Source organism: Corvus cornix, chromosome 5 (genome assembly GCF_000738735.6).
Source record: "Corvus cornix cornix isolate S_Up_H32 chromosome 5, ASM73873v5, whole genome shotgun sequence".
Lineage (NCBI taxonomy): Eukaryota > Metazoa > Chordata > Aves > Passeriformes > Corvidae > Corvus > Corvus cornix.
In genome coordinates, this window is record NC_046335.1 from 44,278,108 (window position 1) to 44,299,874 (window position 21,767).

Here is a 21,767-nt window from a genome sequence, read left to right on the forward strand (position 1 = left end):
AAGAGGCATTTAACTCTCTGAATTGTAAAGCGTAATTTGTTTACTTTGGCAAGATGAGATTTTCCTCTCCAGCCCCAACACCAAGAATGAAGGCAAGGGAGAAAAAAAGTGAAGGAAAAAAAGAAAACAAAACCCACACATTGTTTCCAATCTGGGATTTAGTTCTGCCAATATTATTCTTTCGAAGGGGAAGCCTTGTTAAAGCAGAACGATCTTTTTTATACTCAAGCCCCATCCCACTTTCTGCTGAACCAGCATGTATTATCTTGATAAGGTTGAGCAAAAAGCATTTACTGTTGAGCGCAAATTTGCTGTAGTTATGGCCACGAACTCGGGCTGTTTACACCTGGAGGTGTCTGGACCTGCTTGCAGCAGGCAGCTGTCAGCATCGTGGGCTGCTTTCTTGGGAGCTGCAGCCCTAAGGACTGGGAGGTGAGGTGCCCTCAAGTCACCCACCCTTGAAGCTGCTGCATATTTTCGCACTGCTGACTCCTCTTACCAGGGGAGCTGTCAGATCGGCAGGCACTCGGATCTCAGTGACTGTAAAGAATTGGTGTCAAGGATGGTGCTTCAGAGCCCCCCTCACGAGGGGCCCCGGCAGAGGGTCTGCCTCTGCAGTGCCCTCCCCTGCTGACCCCTGAGGACGCAGGGAACAGGTGATGATCAGGGGTGTCTGCCCACCAGGCGGGCCACCAGCACCTGGAGCCGTGCTGGGAGGCTGGCCTCCTGCCAAAGCTCCCCCTGGGTCACAAGCACAGAGAGCTTCTCCCTACCTCTGGGCCACGTGCACGGACTTGTCCCTGCAGTGGCCTGTCCCTCAGACATGTGCCAGCTTGCACACTGGCCAAGCGAGGTGGCTCCATGGCATGTGCTGGAGTGGCACAGAACTAGCCCTGTCAGTGGCAGAGCATCCCCATGGCTGTCAGGCAGCTGGGTGGGCATAAACCCCTCCTGCTGCAGGGGCAGCACATCTTTCTCATGGAAAGAATCTGGTCCACAGAGTAATCCAGCACCGAGTCCCCCCAGCAGCAGGGATGAGGGGAGGCAGGAGGAAGGACAGCGATGGGCAGTGGGACAACACAAGGTCTGTGGGGCTGTGAGCTTTGGAGGGAGGGCGCTGGTTGCCCCAACACCCACTCCTCATGCCCCAGGAGCAACGTGAGAAGAGCCTGTGGGACACATGGATGTGAGCCATCCCCTCTCCCCCTGCCCTTCCTTGCCATGCCTCCCCTGCCCTGGTGCTGGTAGTGGAGCAGCTGGTGGCACTTGCCCAGCTGGCAGCATGAGGGGGCCAGGAGCTCCCCTGCAGCCACAGCAGGAGGGGCTCTCAGAGACAGGGGAGCGACTCAGAAGTGCAGTGGCCTTAACATGTCAGGGCAGGTTGGAAAACAGCATTTTGTCTCCTCCTCACAGATGTATCCAATTTTTATCCATATTTATCACACCCAGTTGCACACGGCCTGCCTCGAGAGCTGGGGGCAGAAGTCAGGGCGGTCTGGGAATTTATTTTTTGGAATAAACTTGGAGTGCAAGTGACTCATGTTTCCTTAAAAATATATGTGTGGTTTTGTGTGTTTCTGCCTATCTAAACCCTTCCCAACCTCTCTTCCCCTCCCCCTCCAGCCTCTGTCTAGAGAAGTGAAGGCCAGATGCACTCAGACACATCCAGATGCATTCAATCTTACCAAATGGGTTACTTCAGTTCACAAGTTTAGGCTTCTAGCATGGACAAAGGGAAAGGGACTTGCTTTTTATTTTGGAAAAAAAGCTGGGGTTACTTGCTTTTGACCCTGAGGCCTCTTTAAGTAGCTCCCAGGTGTCACTGCAAGCCTGCCAGTGCCCAGGATTTTTCTCTCCACCAGCCCTGAAGGACCCCTCACCACCATAGGATGATGAAGTTGTCAGCAGCAGGACCTGCCTTGGGCATGTGGATGCTCCTCTCCCTCCTGCAAGACCAGGGACATGGTGAGGGGCAAACTGGAAGGAAGGTCACAGGGCAGGGAGGCAAGAGATCAGCAGGGACAGAGGCCTGGCAGACTGAGGGCATCTTCAGTCCTTGGTTAGGGCTGGACTACACACTCCAGGGGAGATGTAAGGACTAAAATTTGAGGAGAGTTGCCGCTGTCTGTGTGGACTGTTTCTATCTGGACATCATTAACTGTGAGCAAGTTGTCAACATGTTGCAGGTCTCACGCCATTACAAGAGAAGCCCTCAAGACAGGTCCAGCACCACTCCTCTACGTTTAGGACACGAGGACATTCTCATGTTATGTGGTCATGAATTTCAATACAGCAGCTGCTTCTTCTCTGCATATTTCCAAACATTCTCCTCTATTGCAGAAGTCTAACCTCATCAACGCTGTCACTAACTCAAAAGTTCTACATTCATTACTTGTTCCTGTTCCTTGTCTTGCAGCACAGAGAAAACAAATTCTCTTCATGGTCATACTAGTACAATTTTTCTGCCCAGAATAAGATCTTGTCCCAGAAAGAATCAAAGCCTAAAGGGTAATGTGGCAACCTCTGAGTTTTAGCCTTAACCTGGCTATTTCTTCCTGTCACAGCTTTTCTCAGATGAAGCCACAAGGCCACAGCACCAATAATAAAATCACAAATGTCAGGTCATAAATACAGAGAAGAAACTAAAGAAGGGGGGTATTTAAAAAGGACAGTCAAATTAGTGTGCATTTGTTAAGATTCCACTTAGTATTGTATATTTCCTCCTGTGTTCTCTCACTGGGTTTGATTTTTTTTTTAAATAGAAATCCTTTCTTTCTGCCTCTCCCCACTTGCCACTTTGTGAAAGCACACACTACTGGCAGAAAAGGATGCTAACTGACTCTGTAGAAGCAGAAGTCTAATTATTCAGCAAAGGTCTCTGACCATAAAGTAAGCACAATGAGTAAAACTAAAACATGGATGTATTTTAGCTCCTCTTTTAATTAGCCCAGCTGCTGAAAAGAGTAATAGGTACATAATTTCTAAAGAGAAGCAAGTGGTTTTAGAGACAGCATCATCTCTTTCATCCTCTTAACACATCAAATAGACAAATAGACATAATTTGCACAGTAGTTTATCTGAGGCAAAAAGGTTAACAATAAAGACCCGCACTTCCTTTATTATTGAGGGTTTGGGGTACATCATGTTCCAAGACCCCCAGTAAAAGTCTCTTAAAGGGAACATCCCTCTTCCCTTCCAAGGTCTCTTCCTCTTGGCCTTACTGAAATCAAGTGGAGAATTTTACTATTCATCCCAATGGAGCCACAGTTTCGGCCAGCGTTGTGCTCAGAGCATTTCCTGTTGTTAATGTCCACACACCTGATTTCTGTGGGGTGAGGCCCAGCTGCACAATGGCAGAAGAGCCAAGTGAGAAAGGAGCAGAAAAATGAGATGGACCTAAGGAAAGTGTAAGCTGCTACCAGGGTTCATCTCTGTTGAAGCTGTTTTTTCTTTAATGACAAAGCTTCCTTTCAGAACTATTACATGGCCAAACATTCCCTACTAACAGCCTTGAGAAACTGCTCCTTCAAATTCAACTGCTTGTTTCTTTGGCAGAAGACAGTAGTTGTTGTTGAGCAGCACGCTGAAAAATTAAGTTGAAATCAAATACAAAGGGGCATGTTCTCACCTGTGGAACATGAACTGGTTAAACAATCACTTTGAAAAAGTCATCCTCTATGGACTCAAATTCTACAGATGTATCTGTATCTCCTCTTACTGACACTGCACAGTTACTGCAAATGACGCTTTTCAAAGCAACTTGAAATAATATTTCTTTGAGCTTAAGTAGTGTTTACCAATGTACTGATGGATAAATTGAGGCATGGAAGGAGAACCTTTGCAGGATAACAGAATGGAATTGTGGGATAGGAAGTTCTCCCCAAGGACAGAGATGGCAAACTAGTTTTCTGCTCACACTAGTCTGATCCCTCCACATAGCAGCTACTGTCAGCACAAATACAGGGAGTGGGAATGGGAAGTCAGGGAGAGGAGAGAGAAAAATATCCCATCTCAGCAGCAGCACAGGCTTATATCATCTTAAAGGGACTGTACTCTAAAAAAATTCTCATTCTTCCAAAGAAGTGGCAGACACAAGAGATAATTGGTATAAGTGGGCTTGCTTCAATTCACCTTAGTTCTTAGCTATACAATTTTCCCAGATCTCAGATCTTTGGAGCAGAAATCCCTTTGTATCTTATGAGGTATCTATGATGTACAAATTCACTATGGCAAAAGATTAGTCAGCTCATGCTGACATTTTACCATGATGAGCTGCCTGACCCACCCCTGAGGCAGCAATGTGTTTCTGAATCTGCTCCTGAATCACCAAAGCTTTAAGCCTGATCTCAGCCCTGGGGATAAGGGGAGGCAGCAGCATCACCAAGGTGAATTGTTGTTGGACTGACACTTGCCAACAAGGCGGACATTGCCTGGGAGCATTGACTCCTACTGCTGTCCTACAAAATCCATCACTGACAGCCTCTAGGATCTGACATGTGCTGTAGGGATTAGGAGGTCTTGCTAGGTGCAGATGTCAATGGCAAGCATGAAAGTATTGCCATCTGAATCTGAAAATGTTGATCTCCCACCTCACAGTCCTCCTCAGGCTGGACCCAAAGCATCTGGTGAAGTGTTGTGTTGGGCTGTGCCAAGCTCCTGAACCAAGCAGGTCTTCCCTTCAGCACACGCCCTGGACATTTGTGTGCTTTCCCAACACAGGCATTTCTTGCTTGGTTTCCATGGTCTTGACCTGCTTCCATGTGAGCTGTTTATGTCTGGATTTAATGGGCTTTTCTTCCATCATTAAAATCTCATAAATTAATCCACTGTTTATTTGCCTGTCCAGAGTCTTATTTGTTCTTTGCAGCTAAATATTTTGCATGGGTTGTCAAGCAGCTTCTCCCAGCTTGTCCAAAAATCAAAGACACAGTCACTGCCTGCAAGCCAGACTGCCTGCTTGGAAGATTATCAAAGTAAAGCTCACAAAACACCCCACAATTATCTCTGCCACAGCTGGCTGAGGCCTCGCTTTCAGTATTTTACTCAGTCAATAAATCTTCCCCCACTTTTCTCTGCCTCATTCTCTTCTGTTTTGGGGTGATAATGACCAAGTGTGTGGGGGGGGAGCTGCCAATGGTTACCCATACCCAAACACACAAGTAGGAGCAGGGTTATGCCTCTGCCTCCCTGGAGCACAGGCTGAGCTCAGCCACACAAACAAACATTGATTACACACATAAGTGGCTCTGTGCATATCCCTCTTAAACTTCTGAGGCAAAGGTTTTATTTGCCTTTTTTTTTGGTAGCCCAGAGACAAAACAAAAGGAATCCTGCCATTATTAAAGGGGTGCAGAAAGTCTTCAATCAAATTTCTTTAAAGAATATCTTCTACAGAACCTCAAAATAATAGATTCCATGATTTCTGTGAAGAGAATCCTAGAAGGGCAACTTTAAAAAATTCTCAAATCCACATATTTTCTTGGCGAGGCTATATGAATTGCCCAAACTGCAGAAACCGAGAACCTGAAAGGGAATTAAATTGTCAGTAAATCAAAAGACAGTTTATTTTCATTGTCTAAGTTGAGACAAAGGCAAGAAGTGAGCAAACAGCATTTCTAGGTGGCAGCAAGTATATTTTTACAATTCTTTAAGCAGAGATCTGCTGCTCCCTTCTTAACATTAAATATTACCTCAAGGTCAACTTATTCTACAAATGCACACATTTGATCCACCAAGAATAAGTATGGCCTCTGCTTTTTGGCTCTGTTGTGTACACAAGCTCTTCATATAAAAATAAATATGCATATGCCCACATTCACACTCTCTACAAACACACAAACACATGTGTAATATTTTAGGGAAGAATAGAGAATTTAGGTTGAAAGGGACATGGTCCAGCACATCTTGGTGCTAACTTGCAAGTTAAGTTGTGTTGCTCACAGCCTTATCTTGCCAGGGTTTGAGTTCCTGCAAGGATGGAGACATTCCTTTGTCACCCCAATGTAACTTTGCCTGTGAATATTTGGATCATTTTACAGACAGAAATTTCTTGGATAATATAGCCACTTTATTAATAAACTTTAGCAATCTTGAGATAAATTAGATTTCTAGTTTGAGTTAGAAAAGATGAGAATTTGAAGGAAGCCTTAGAAAATCTCAGAGTGTTGGGTAGTTATTTATTAGTCAGACTTTGGAGAGTACTGCTTCAGCAAGAAGTGAGACCCTCACTGCATACACCAGAGACACAGCTATTGTCTGTCTTGTATGGCAAGATGTACCAAACTGAGTGTCAGTTCTACTGAGATAATTAGATGCGTGTAATTAATTTTCCCTGGAATCTGAATCAGATACAATTCATAAATAAAAGGCTTAATTAAAAGAGAATAATAGCCATAGGTTAAGAAGTCCCAGCTTGGCCAGGTTGATTGACTGCCGTTCTGGGAATTAGAAGGCATGAATTTAATTCCTGACTCTGCTATTGTTTTTCTCTGGGACCTTGAGCAAAGTCACTTCACCTCCCTCGTGCTTCATTTTCCCATCTGGAAAGAGGACTTTGTAAAGCATGTCAAGATCTACAGACAAAAGGGTCTATAACTGCTGAACACTAAGGTTATTTCAATGCAAGATTCCACTACGGGAATAAAGAATTTTAGAACCTTATTGACATCTGACAGAAGCAGCTTTTTCTTTTTGGAATGATTGTAGGCACAGAGAGGGGGGATGGAAATGTTTCAGCGCAAACAGCAGCCTCATTCCTAAAGTTAGAGCAGCAGTGGACTCTCCCTGGTTGGTACACCAGGCATAAGGGAAAGGCTCAATTCTGAGGAGCACAAAGGGCTGCATTTCATTTCCCAGCCAAAGGGGATTAAAAAAAAAGAAGAAACAGTTTGGTGGTCCTTTTTATATAGAGTCAGTAAAAATCATTAGGGGAGAAGATAAGCTTCCGGGAACCAGGCATGAGGTCATGAAGAGTCAAGTGAGACAGAGCAGCAAGGCTCAGTGGTAGGGAGCTGCAGCAGGCACAGTAATTAGGTTATCAGCAACAATGAAACAAAAAACAGTTGTGTGAGAAGAGAGCCAGGTACAGGCATGGATGGGAGTGCTCCACCTTAGAGATGTATGGCTTGTTTCTTGTTTCATGACAAGGCAACCCTATTTCAGAGTTTAATACACAAGGAAAAAGGTTGTTACCTAACCACAATTAAAAAAAAAAAAAAAAGAAAGAAAGAAAAAAGAGGAGGATAGAAGGGGAAAAAAGATCTAGTCTCATTATGTTTCCTTCATGTCTCATCTTTCTAGTCTGCTCTCTCTTTTTACTATCAAACTCCATGAAAGCAGTCATCAGGGCTGTCAGCTGGTTAGAAGGCATGCTGACAGCTCTGTGCACTCCTTAGATCTCTCTTTGTAGGATTTAGACAGCACACTGGTGGGGAAAGACAGGATCTGCACTTATTGTGGCAGTCCTGAGTCACAGTCTGAGGTTGTTTCTTAAAAGGGTACTTCCAGAATAGCTTAAATATCATATGAGGTTATGCTAAATAATAGAAAGATGTTACCATATTAGAAATGCCAGGCAAAATGAACCTTTAAAAATAACGAAAAATCCTGTTTCCTCTGGCAGTGAAGTCAAATGTAACAACATGTGCTTCTGAGTGAAAATAGGGAGTGAAACCAGCTAAAATCCAACTTTAAAAGTGGCCTTTCCTGGTGGGCCCCCTAGTTTTCAAAAATAGCAAATTCACAAGCAGAAATACAACCAGAACATGCTATCATAGTTTAAATAATCTAAACTACATATGATGCTGTAAAGCAGTCCTGCAATCTGAAGAAACTTTCTCATGTGATGTCATCCTCTGTGGATTTTTAAAGCTGTTTTCCTCACCACAGAAGTGGGAAGGCCTTGCAGAGAAAGTGAACATATTCCTTCCCTCTGGTCTGTTTGCAAAACTCCTGCATGTTCTTTAGACACCCAAACCATGCTGGCATTTCAGGCTCATGTTACCACATAGTTTGGGTTCTTCTGGGCCGAAGACCTTGGCCAGCCTCATGCCATCCATGATCTGACAAATCACTGGATAATAGATCCTGCCAGTCCTCACCAGATAATGGATTACTTCCGTGTGTCCTCCTCTCTGTTCTCTGCAGAGTACACAGTGATCAATGAAAACTGCCCAGGAGCTGAGTGGAATATCATGTGTCGGGAATGCTGCGAATATGACCAAATCGAGTGCATCTGCCCAGGACAGAAACAAAGAGTGGGCTACACCATTCCCTGCTGCAGGAATGAGGAGAACGAGTGTGACTCCTGTTTAATCCACCCAGGTATGTTTATGGCTGTCCTGCATTCACACCAAATCTTTGGCCATGGCATCATGGCAGATGCTGAGCAGGGCAGTGGTGAGCAGGCACATCTCACTGAGGCATGGGATTGTCTTGCATTTCCTCAGGAACTTCATCTGGCACTCTGCTGACAGCAGCAAGACACTTGGTAAGGTTCCCCCAAAGCAGGTAACATCACTGCCCAAAAAGAAATAACACACTTTCTACCAGCAGTGTTGTCCTCAGGATGTCTTGGGCAGGCTTGGGAGCTGCCAAAGGGTGACATGATTGCTGGCTTCACACCAAGAGTGTTTTGGTGGTGCTCTGGGATGAGTTGCATCCCCAAAGCAAGAAAGCAGAGACAACTTGGAGGTCCCACTAGTAAAGAGGAAAAAGAAAAGTGAAAGGTGAGAGGAGGAGAGAGCAGGAGGAGCTAGGACCAGTTTAGAAGTCATCAGAATCATTTGGGCTGGGCCCGAGTGGCACCATCACATGCATTCAGACTCCTGAGAGAGGCATTTACAGTTGGAGCAATGAGATTTAGAGGTTTGGGCAAGTCGGACCGGGACTTTGGTTCCAAATCTCACAGTCTGAGCTGCCTAGGGCATGGCAGTTGGGTATGGTTCCAGTGGGGAAGCTGTCAGCACCACAGCAATCACTAACATCATTGGCATTTTCTGTGGAAAAGACAGAGAGGCTGCTCCTCTTCCTGAAGGACAATCCACCTTGGCTTTCATCTAACACAGTGGCGCTCTTTCTAGGTTGCACCATCTTTGAGAACTGCAAGTCCTGTCGCAATGGCTCCTGGGGAGGGACACTTGATGACTTCTACATCAAGGGTATCTACTGTGCAGAATGCAGAGCCGGCTGGTACGGAGGGGACTGCATGAGTAAGTGTCCTACACGGGCAGGGAGGGATGCTAGGGGCAGGGAGTGGTGGGACAGAGCCAGGGCCATGCTGTGCCTTTGCAGCTATTCCTGTACTCTTGCAAAGGGCACAAGCAGGAGAGGGCAAACACAACCAGGCAGTCAGCAGATCTACAATTAGGAAAACTTCTCTCCCAGTGCTTCTCTGAGAGGAATTGGACTGGGCCCCATGTCATTAAGAACCCTACTAAATGTCTGGTTTGGTTTGGTTTATTTTAAAACTTTAACTACCGTGACTCCAGAAATGTTCTGTAATCTGCATTTCTTGGACGCAATTCATCACAGCCCCAGAGCATAAGAATAAACATTTACAAGGCCAACAGCTTTATCAAAGAGCTTACCCTCTATCCTCCTTCAACCCCTGCTAGCCCCAAGGAAGTCCCATTGTTTCCTCCCTTTGTCACACATCTTCAACACACTCCAAGGCACCTCTAGAAAACACTGTCTTGCAACTTCTGACTCCATCATGACCATGAGTATTTCAGGCCCTTGTAGCAATATCTAAAGGTTTTGTTCCTGATGGTGTGCAAAAGCTCCTGCTTTTTAGTTTTGCTAAGTTGTTAATCCCAATTCTGTCTTTCAATAATGAATTCCATCAGCTAATAGTATAGTGTTTAAGACTGGTATTTCCTTTACCAGTTTCCCACCAGTGAAGGTGTAGCTCTCTCAAAATTTTTATTGACAGTCTCTTTGTTCATATTTATCTGGAAGGGATGAAAGCAGAGTCTGCTTTCCCTACTCTGTTCTGTCCATTGTGCTACATACCTTAGGTACCTTACCTAATGTCCTGTTAGTCATTCATTTTAAAGCAACAATTTAACTTGCTTTCACAACATTGCCCATGACCATTCAGGAGGTGAAAGCATATGAAATAAAATCATTGCTTCAAACAGCAGAATGAGCTTTGTCTCAGCAAAAGAGCTAACAGAGTCAGCAACAGAGCTAACTCAACCTTAAAGCTTTGGAAGTTGATAAACTTCTTCCCTTGCTGTTTATGGTGTGATTTCTGAGAGCACTTTAAAGTCCCATTTGCTCTAGGTCAATGTTAGAGCTTCTCTGGAATTTTCTTAAAAGCAGAGCCAAGAAAGAGTCATTAACTCATCTAATTTTTCCTCTATCTGCCTGAGTATATTGGTTGCCTACCATATATTTCAGTCTATTCTTCATACTTGAAGAAAATACACCTTCATACAGAGGTCTATTTGGACTTTTTTTGCAGTACTGAAATTTTGGACAGCTTTGTCTTATAGTGTTTTTCTTACTATTTGCACTTTTAAGGGAACCAGTGTGACACTCAGATCTGGACTCTTTCATGTGATTCTGTGGTACTTGAGAGGTAGGGTAGGAAGGTCAGATAGTGCTATTGTTGTCCCTTCCACTCTTAAAGTGGGGACACCGAGGATAGGTGTGACTCCGGCACATCCTGAGCTCCCCTTTTGTGGCTCTCATGGCTATCTCAATTCTGGTCTTGATGGTAGGCTTAGGCATGCAGAGACTGCATGTCTGGAAAGCAGCCTATAACCATGATGGGTGCTGGACTGCGGGCTCACAGCGGTGTGGCTTTGGGTCTGGAGGGTGGCCAGTAAGTAGCCTTTGAATGCCAGCAGGCACTGGCTGCTGGAGCCGTGGATGTGCTAACACATCACAGCTGGGAGAACACAGGAGGAGGCATCTCTCTTTGGTACCTGCACACGGCATCGCAGCTGAAACTTTGCAGCCAGCCTTGGGTACCTCGCCAGCGGCAGAGGGCAAGTAAATCCCAGAATTACAAGCAGTCGCCACCACGGTAATGGCGGGATGTAATCTGCCTACTTCGTCCTACATTGCCAATGCCAGAGCTGCCGGGGCTCGGCCCGGCCCCTCGGGCAGAGCGGGAGGCGCGGGCGGGCGGCAGCTCCCGGCTCCCGGCGGGGCGGCCCGCGGAGGGAGCGCCGGGCTCTGTCTCCCTCTCGTGGGGCCGGCGGGCGCTGCGCGGTGCTGCGGCTCCGGCGCCGGGCCCGACCGGGAGGGCGAGCACCGCTCCGGCCGCGTCCCTGCGCTGCCGGGCCGTGCTGGGGCTGCGGGCACCGCGTCCTGCGGCCACCGCCCCGGCCGGCCGCGGGCCCCGCCGGCACCGGCGCCTCACGGGCGGTAGGTGGCGGCCGGGGGCCCCGCAGGAGGCCGCGCCGTGAGGCCCCGTCATCCCGGGGGAGAGGCGCGAGGAGGGGACTGCGGGCATGCGGAGGATCCTGCGGGCAGGATCAGTGCCTGTTTAACACTGCCCGGCGGGGGAACTGGATGCAGGGTCTGGGTACCCCCGGGAGAGCAATGAGGCCTGGCCCCGGGGCAGCGCTCGAGGGGCTGAGTGCGTTCACCAGCGCAGGGCGAGCCCCCGGGAGAGATTTGTGGGAACTGCCAGCAAAAGCAATGATGGTGGAGGGCCGTGGCAAGGAAGAAGTACCATGGGATGTCTCATGGGTCTGTCCGGTTTGTAGTATCCACTGGAATAGCTGGAAGTGTGGGCATGGCTGAAAACCCACCAAAGGACACCAGATCATTTGGTAAAACGATAAATTATATAGGTTAGGTCAAAGGAGTGTTATTAGGAGATAAACACGCTGATTAGATTTATTTGGGTGCTAGGGCATTTCCTAATGGGACTTCTATTGGATTGAATTATCATGACCTAAAAGGCACATCAGGTGTCATCAGAAGAAAACCAGCCCTGCCAAACCCTTTCCCCTGTACCATGCACTCCAACAGCTTTTGTCAACCCCCAGTTGTAATGTCACTTTAAGGCACATGCTCCATCAAAGCAGGGGAGAAAGTGGTGTTTTCTAACAGCTGTCCTCAGCTCTGCTGTCCAGATGTGGACCTTCTGCCAGACAACAGTATTTGTGGTTTCTGAAACTTTGTGAACATCAGTGTTTCACATAATACTGGTGACCAACAACCAACAGGAAGCAGCAAGTTGTGACAAGTGACAGCTGCCTTCCCATATCAGCCTGTTTCTGAATAGCAGTAACTTTTCTACTGTCTTTCTCCTCCATTCAGTCATCTCGACCTTTGAAGGAGCCTCACATCTAAGATGCAGCACTCAAACAGAAGATAATGAGTTCTTACCAGAGGTCATCTCAGGACCTCTCCCTCCATCGACCCATGGGTCTCTGTGGGCTACAACTCAGAGGTCTCCTGAATTTTTTTATTCTCTGTTAGTAACAAGCCTTGGAGGAAATCTTACTGTGGCCCTGAAAGCTGCCTTTTTTTCAGGAACAGGAACGGAACAAGGATGCTGATACTCTGCCAAAGTGGTTTATTTTTTTGTAAATGAGGCAGAATTTGCCAGCATTTGTGTTTATGATGTAAATTATTTTTGAGAGCTTTCCAGGTCTCCCGCAGATTTAGAATAGGAAAAGAAAAGACTCTTTTTGATCAATGTATGATTGAACTGTTGGTCTGGGGAGTCAGCCTAACTTCTGCTAGAAGGGCTGGAGATTTAAGAGCACAGATTCGATGTGATCGCAAAGGTGCTTCGTGCAGAGACGGGTGGGAGCAAACCTGAGAACGTTCTTTTGGAGAGGGTCACTGAATGGCTCCTCTTTAGTCTCTGGACCACCTGCTTTGCTGGCCAAACCTACTTCCTCGGTGCCAGTGTTCAGAGAGTTCAGGCTGTACCACGGCAAACAGAGAAGTGTGTTTAGTATGCCATGCATACAAGTATCTCTTTGCACCAGTTCTTTGGCTTTCCTTTGTTAAAGGCATTGAAAACTCAAAAGCCCTTCAGGACGAAAGGGAAACTTTCTTTGAGGTGGTCCAAGCCCCCTGTCAAACCCTCTGAAGATTTCTAGCAGCTTTGTCTCAGGCTGTTTTTGAGGCAGGAGCCAATGGCAGCACAAGGGCCTGTTTCTTGCTGTGGGAAGGAGCATTATCATTTTCACCACAGCAGATCCTGCTGTACTCGTTGAATCCTAATGTGGTTGCTGGGCACACTCATTAATCCTTGCCTTTTACAGAGGGAACTGAGCGAACCACAGAAGAGGATGAAACACTTTTGAGGAACTCTTCTGAGCAGGTTTTCTGTTTCCTTGGGTCCTGCTTAATTAAGGGTAACTGAGGGTAAATGAACAAAGGGTATTTTATTTGAGCAACACTTTCTTAAGAAGAAAGAGGAGGAATTGACCTGCAGTCTTCATGTTTCCCCATAGACCAGATGCAGCAGGATTGATTTCCAGACACTATGATCAATGGGAACCACAGATGCTCGGTACTTCACCAAATCAGGTCACTGTCACCCTTTCTCCCTAGGGAAGGAAGGGCCCGGAGGCGAGTGTTAAAACCTGCTGTTTCAGTAGGAAACATTCATCCTGGGTTACTGGTTAAAAGCTATGGTTTTCTCTAGGGAAACAGATGGAAGCAGCAGTTCTGTTGGACTAAAGAGGTAAAAAGAAGTGAGAGAATTGCTGTGGAGGTCTTTTGGGTGATTTGACTTTTTACTTATCCTCATCTGTGGTGTGTAGGCTCTCCTGGTTAGGTGACGCTGTTAGACTGAATTGCAATTTTTGGCTTACGGATACAGCCTCACACTCCAGCAAAGCAACAGAAGGCTTACCAGGGGATGTAGCCATGTGCAAGAATCCACTCAGAAAGATGTAGTCAGGAAAGTAGAAACTGAGAAATTATCTCTGTCTGGTACATAGTGATTTAACTGTGCATTTTGCTAGGACTTGCATGTACAGATCACAGTAAGCTCTGCAAAAACCACTGAACAACTTTTCATCTTCCACAGAGGAAAATATCATTAGCCATATTTTATAGCTGGGAAAAAGGGAGAGGTTACCGAAGGTGAGAGAACTCTCTGGGCTAAAAATGTTCAGCATTCAAGATGAGGAATTAGGATAACTATCCCTGGACAGATGCCTAGGGACAGCTGCAGGATAGTCATGAAAAGATATTGCTTCCCTGGTGTGACCTTGTCTGCTGTTTGTTCAGCTCATTGTCCTCTGATGGTTTTCTTAGACTGGGCACAAATGACTGAAACACTTCATCTTATCCTGTTGGTGCTGGACACTGAAGTACATTCCATAGTACGGTGAAAAACTGAGAGCAGCACAGGCAGAGTGGAACAAGACTAGAGGAAGGATAAGAATGAACCTGAAAGAAGGGATAAGGGCTGTATATTCTGTATGTGTCACACTGAGTCATCAGTGTCACAGTGATGACAGAGGAGCTGTGATGTTTATGTATCTTCACTGGCATGGTGGCATTAATATGAAAGGATGATGTAGTGAATCCTGAGGACAAAGGTGTCTTCTGGGAATACATCAGCTCTTTTTCCTCCTAGAGTCTCCTTATGAAGGACTAGAAACCATGATGTTGGGTGCCACAGATTTTTCTCTCATTCTTTTGTTCACTTGAGCTAATTCAAGTGTTCATTTTAGTTTTGTCACTTTCCCACCAGCTTCCTCAGCTTCAGGGGTTGCAAATGTCAACATGGGCTCCATCAAAACTATTCTGAGCTAGAGCATCAGCCAGGTGAGTGGGTGGGCTAATTAACAGAGAGGCAAAAGCTGCAAGAAATGGTTTCATGGGGCTACATTGCAAACCAGGGAGAAGCAATCAACTACAGCTTTCCCAGGGGTACTTTTAGCATAGACAATACTTCAATATAGTCATAACTCTTTACAACTGTTGTGTGGCTATCCCAATATTTTATACACTGCCTTGTAAGAAGGAATGTATCTTCCTAAGCCATCTTGTCTTCTCATTCAGGTGTTGTTTCTACATATATTTTCTTCAAATGTCTCTTGCAGGTCCTTCACACAATTTTTTTTGGTTTTTTGCTTCCCAGGGTGCGGGCAGGTTCTTCGGGCTTCTAGAGGTCAGATTTTGCTGGAGGGTTACCCACTGAATGCACGATGTGAATGGACTATCCATGTTCAAGCTGGATTTAACATTGAATTAAGGTGGGTCCTACTGACTTTTAGCCAGCACTGACTTCAGGTGGACATTGGGGCATGTGGATAACCAAGAGTCAATGAGGGTCAGCAGCTGGGAGCCCTGGGGCAGTGAAGGTGTGACAACCACTTTGCGTTTGACACCAAGCCTCTCTCCTATGGTCTGGCTTGCGATGGACAGGCACTGGACAAATCAGTGCTGTGCTTTCAATTCCCATTTAGGACAGCTGGAAGCTAAGGAGAATTTCTAAGGCATTGGGTAAAATGTGTCTCTTTAGAGGCCTTTTCAAGACCTTGACAGCAAAGTACCAAATATTTTCTGAAGACTGTACCAGGATGAACTAGGAACATTTTAATATGATGTCCCATGCAAGGAGAGAGTTGCCCATGGGTCCTGCCTTGCATTTAGCCTACATTTTCCCTCTGTTATTTTTTTTTCACTGATTTCATCAGCCCTGTCTTCTATCAGCCTCAGTTATTCCTCTCACCATTCCTATGCCTGGAGGATGCGATTGGTTCTCCTGCAAGTCAGAATCACAGAATCATACCGTTAACTAGGTTGGAAAACACCTTTGAGAACATCAAGTCCAACCTATGACCTAACACCACCTTATCAACTCAACCATGGCACTCAGTGCCACATCCAGTCTTTTTTTAAACACCTCCAGAGACAGTGACTCCACCATCTCCCTGAGCAGCCCATTCCAATGCCCCATCACTCTTTCTGTGATTATTTTTTCCTAATATCTAGCCTAAACTTTCACTCACACAGCTTGTGTCCTATTGTCCTGTCATCGCTCTTCTGACCTGCGTATGCTTAAACCTGTTAACCCACCCCTAATGACTCAAAGTCACAGTCACTGCCTAGTGCAGGAGAGCCTCTTGTTGGGGTAATTAATAATCTTTTCACATGTGTGCAGCAGGGTGCTCACACATGCAGCAGGAAGTATGGCAGGGGATCTATTTGAAACACTAGCTAATATAATAAAAAGAATAGCTAAACCCTTCACATCAATATTTCCCTGACTTTGGAGCCCAGGCAGAAGAACTATGCTAGATACACAAACAGTTAAAATATGTTTAAACAGTATAAATATGTTCCTATATGTTTGAAGACAAACTGAATGAGAGGAAGAACAACAAATCCATTGAATAGAAGAGCTTGGGGTTTTTCCACACTGATGCACTTTTTTCAGACCTGCAAATGCAAGCCTATTGTGTAGTTATGAGCAATTATTGCCTGGATAGCATTGTGTAGAAGGCACAGGAGCAATGCAGTGAGGAAGAGTTTTGTGTTCTTGTGACATAAGTTTGCATCAGTCTCAGTGTGCATGGGTTGTACCTGCCTTGTTTTTAAGAGATATTTTTGGTGAGGTGTATGATTTGCACGGCACAAGCTTAGGGAGGTGATTTTTTTTACATTTCCGAACAGGGCTTTGTCAATTGTGAGCCTTAAAAAGTGCTTCAGGAGCTACAGGTGTCACTCTCTGGCTTCACCGTTGTGGGGATGGGTGTGAAAGTGGAAATGGATCCTGTGCATGCACGTAACTGTTGAATGCACCCATCTCTAGGTAAAGTGTTAACAGCCAGATGGCATCAGACACAAGGCGCAAGAAAGGGACAAAATGTTGTTTTAAAACAGGACACTATATCAAAGGGCAGAACTTGCTGTAGCTGCATTAAAGAAACTCTAATCTGTTTTCAAAGCAGTAGAATGGGGAGTGCTGTAAAATTAACAGATGTACTAACTCTTTAGAGAAATCAAACTTCCATTCTAAACCCTGAGGGCCACCCACATGCAGCCTAGGAAGATGTAAGTGTCACATTAGCTCTGTACAGTTCACGGTCTGGTTCAGAGTTCACTGTCCAACTTTGCTGTTGCAGAAGATGCAAAACTTTAACACAAGAGCGCCTTTCTCTTCCTCCCCATGTCCATCCTTCCTGCAATCAAATAAACGTAATACTAAGTATCAGCTTGATGTGACATAATGTTACATTCCAACTGTGAAATTTCCAGGAGGGAAGCCTGAACTACCAAAGTTCTGTTGTTAGCATCTAATTTATCTGAGCTGGGTAACGTTGGAGAAGCCTAAAGCCCTTTGCCTAGCGTGATGATGAGCCTAATGTCTGAATGCCTAAAAATCTCAGTAGATGACATAGCACTCCTAGGAACTCTTCTGAATGTCCACAGTTAACCCTACCACCCTGCAAGTCCTGCAGGAGGCATAGAGGAAACCTTCATGGCAAAGATGGAACAGGAGGTCCTCACAAGGTAACCCTGTAGTGTGTTCTGAGTCAGCTGACGTCTTCAAGGTGCACCACCTCAGAGCTGTCCATCGAGGTACTTCAGCAGTTAGATATTGTGGAAAACATGTACATTTAACCTGAAACTTCACCTTTTGTCTGCTCCTACAGAGAAGGGCAGGCTCAGCTAAGCTAACCACCAGAGCCTGCCTCCTGGGTCTGCCATCCTCATTTCCTTCACTGTATTTTCATACAAACGTGCTGATCCCCTCTGTGGGTGGTAACTGCTTAGAGCTGTAATGCACAGCCAACACTGTGCTGAATCAGCACAACTGCCAACAAAAGAACTCCTTTTTTCTTTCTCTCTGTGCACAAATCCTGTTTGCTGCCACCCTGGCTTGCAAGGGCAGGGATGGGGACAACATAATACAGACAGCCAACAAAGTGCTTGTCTTTGCTTACATAGGGCAGGAAGAGTAAAACTCCCGGGAGCACAGATAAATCTTCCCTTGCTTTAAGCTGTGCCATGCAGTCCTTTGGGGGTTGGCTTAGTAGAGCTGTTTTGATAAATAGTGTCCATGTTGTGGTGGTAGTTTGTTTTATCTGCTTTTTTTGCCAGCCTGGGGGGTTTTTTGGGTTGTGATGTATAGGCTCCCTCAGCCTGAGCCATGTCAGGGATGTCATATCGCAGTAGAAGTAGCTCACAATTTTCAATTCTATTCTTTAGTGTTTCAGCAGAGATGCAGTTTTAAATATGTGCTTTGGCTAGAAGCTTTCCTCAGAGGGGTTGGCCAGTGTATGCACACTGCAGACACTGATGAAATCAAGACAATACTTTGCATTCCACTTTGTGTCTGATGACCTGTAGCACAAAATTAGCATGCTTAGTTTTATAATATCCAAGAGAATTATGATATAGTTACACTTCCACTGGGGAGGAAACTGAGGTTCATTGCATTGTGTGTACCTGTGGCTTAAGCAGCAATAGACCTCACGGTCTGTAAAGGGTCCTGTCAGCTGGGCCGTAGCCAGGAGGTTTTTAAAAGCTTTGGCAAGTTTCCTGACCTGCCAATTCTGAGTCTTAATCACGGGATCCCATGTTGTCAGTACAGTGTGTCTGCTTCTATGCCAAGTTAAATAAAATGCAAGTCAGAATGCCTATGCCTTTCACATTTTCCACTCTGTTTTCTTCATTTTTTAAAACAGAGAAAGCAATCAATTAAAACCAGTATTCTGTGTATGGTTCTTTCGTTCTCTGTGCATATGTCTTGATATTCTTTGTTCAGGGACACACATCAAGACACAGTTTACCTTTACATCAAAAATAATACTGTTCCCAGTACATGGTGGGCATTCCAGAAATTTTTCTTCTGTACTTGCACACATACTTAATTTTAATCAGAAATGTACCAGTTCAGAAAATCCGAAAATATTTATAGGATTGGGTCAGGATAAACTATAGCCTGATAAATATGACAAAGATGAATGGGTTAATTTGTATTGCTCTGTAACTTCCATAAGGGTAGATCCCTGGGGTATGTTTCACCAGCAAAAGAATGTTTTGAAAATGTAGTGTATAACCTGTGAGGACGTCTCTGACAAACCTGACAGAACTAGAATTCAACTCATGCATTTTATGCAAAGCTAAGTTGAATTATCTCTCTATAATTCATATTTAAAGCAGATGTCATTTTTTTTTTATTCTACATTCCGTCAGATGATTTAAAAAAAATGAAGGGCTCTGCTCCATTGGTGTACAAATGCTACAACTGCTCAGTCGTTTCTCTGTAGGCAGCGTAGTCCTGATGCTCAAAAACCAACCATGTGACCAGAACAAAGGTGTCTGAGTGAAGAGGCTTCTTAAGTCAGCTTATGAGTTGTCAAAGAAAGGTAATTTCACATAACGTGGGGGCCTCCTTAATATGGGGGCCTGAGTCTCCAGATGAGAAGAGTAGGAAATGATTCCAGAACTCTCTTCCCTTCAGACTGTGAGGTCCAGGAGCAGATCCAAAATTTTTCTCACCTCTTTGGTGTGAAAATGCAGTCTTTGCAAACCACTAGGCCCACACTGGAATAGGCAATGTGGGAGATACAGCCTAATCCTAGATACACATCTTCAGTGTTAGGAGTCCTCAGGAGGATCAAGTACATAACGAGTTTCATTTATAAAATATCCTGCTGAACAATTAGCAGCATGGCCTCTCCCAGGCCCATTTCTTCTCCTTTTCCTGCTGTAGCAGGGCTGAGCCCAGCCCCCTGACCATTGCACATTCTCCAGAAGCACTTGGTGTTGTTCGCTCTGTTTCTCATTCATATTCTGGTGGGGTGCTTTGGCTCTGTGCCCACCTGAATTCCAATAGCAGCATATAGCATGGCTCTTAATGAACAAAAGCCTTGCACAGTGGCTGGATCGAAGCTAGGAAAGGACAGACATTGTGGGAAAAGGCTTTAAGTATTTCCCTTCTGCACTAATTCCTGTGCCTTATTTCTGCTCTCAAAAGACAGGCAAGTGCCACACATTGGGGATTTACTACCATTTTGCTTTCTAATGCAAAATGTGCTGTAGTATTTTGATTCCGTTTCCCTGGCTGTTTCTGCTTCTGTTACATCCCCAGGCTTTCCTTGTATCCCTAATTGCCAACTTCTGAACATCACAATGTAAATAGCTTTTGAACCTTGTTATTTGATACCATAACTTTCAGTACTTAGAACTTTATTTAGGGCAAACAGAACAATCTTTAGCAAACAGCCACAATAGAAATATGCCCCCTGCAGTGCCTGGCCCTGGATGAAAGTTCTGACATTGTATTATGGTTAGGGACCTGATGCATTTGGACTGACTGTATGACTTCAATTTAGACTTCACCCTTCTGACACTTGAATGGTCTCATGGAGCAACTGTATAGAGTGGAGCCAGATTCCAGGGATCATGATGCAAAAATTGAGATGAGTAAGGGGTCTTCATGTGGTTAGGGACTTGTTGATTCACTGAGGGGGTAGGCCCTAAATACCTAAATATCCAAAAAAGTAGTATTCAGGGTGCACAGGTAAGCAGTCTGACTGTTTGTCCTTGTTCCCCAAGATTTTCCATGCTGAGCCTGGAGTTTGACTATATGTGCCAGTATGACTATGTGGAGATCCGTGATGGGGACAATTTGGACAGTCGAATAATAAAGAAATTCTGTGGAAATGAGAGGCCACCTCCTATCCGAAGCACCGGGTCTTCACTCCATGTCCTCTTCCAGTCTGATGGGTCCAAGAACTTTGATGGATTTCTTGCTGTCTTTGAAGAAATTACAGGTAAAATAATCTAAAAGTGGAACATGCCACTCATTCTCATTAATTCAATTTCACTAATCTCTTTCCCTGTTTTGCTTCATTAAAAACTTTCATGCTGTGTTGCCAGCAGCAACTTACATAAAGTCAGTGTGGGGAAGATTCAAAAGCTGTCAGATGGCATGTGAATGCGAGGCTCTTCTAAAGAAGACTAAATTCCTTCTACTTGTGTGAAGAACAAGCACATCAGCCAGCAGAGAAAAGCTGCTGTTTTGTGTGACTTTCCTGTTTGAATCAAAGAATTAAGAGCACAGAAGGAAGTAGAGGAAGGAGCATGTGTATCTGCAATGGCAGAATTGCTCAATGCTGTATGCAGGAGCACAGCCACTGTCTCAAGTAGCAAAAGCCTTATGCAAAGTCTCATAGATTGCTCAGTGAAAATGCCCTCACAGAACTCTTGTGTTGGCTCATGTACCATTAGGAATTAAAAAAACTACCCAACAACCAAGAACAAAACAAACAAAAAAAACCCCAAGTGTGTACGAAGAACGGATTATTTTCTTAAAGAAAAAAAAATAAAAAATGAAGAGGCGTTTCCTGTTCTGTGATGATCTCAGTGTTATGAATGACAGAAGGAGGGCTCCAGAATTACTGGTTTTGTTACTACTCAGTGCTTGAGTCCCCTACATTGCTTTCCATAGTCTCTTTCTGGCTACAAAATAGTACTGAGAGTGCAGCTGGCTCCTCATTTTGCCATCGTATTTGCAGCAGCCTCTGCGCTCTTCCTGGATCTTCCTTGTTTAGCTATGTAAGGAATTGTGGTCAAATCTATCTACAGTACTCCTGGCACAGAAGGTTAATCAGACTGTGCTGCTTTGCCACAGCTAAACCCCGCAGGATCTATGACTCACCATAACTTGCCTTTTGTACACCCTGGTGACCCACATTTCATGAGGTCATCCAGGGTATATCTGGCTCAGGAAATTTAGATAGTTTATATAACCCTTATATAAATATACAAACCTGGAGTGCATCAGCTCTTAACAGTGATCCGAGGTGCAACTAGCA

At 45.1% G+C, this 21,767-nt stretch overlaps 1 protein-coding gene across 2 annotated transcripts in view; it reads left to right on the top strand.

The window, feature by feature from the left end:
- Positions 1–21,767, top strand: part of PAMR1 (peptidase domain containing associated with muscle regeneration 1) — a 55,977-nt gene that overhangs the window by 555 nt on the left and 33,655 nt on the right. For both annotated transcript variants that reach the window (XM_010406675.3, XM_019285797.2), the window contains exons 2-5: positions 8,146–8,322; positions 9,081–9,209; positions 15,074–15,188; positions 20,506–20,723. In XM_010406675.3, coding sequence (XP_010404977.3) covers positions 8,146–8,322; positions 9,081–9,209; positions 15,074–15,188; positions 20,506–20,723 — 639 coding nt within the window. The remainder of the gene's footprint in view (positions 1–8,145; positions 8,323–9,080; positions 9,210–15,073; positions 15,189–20,505; positions 20,724–21,767) is intronic.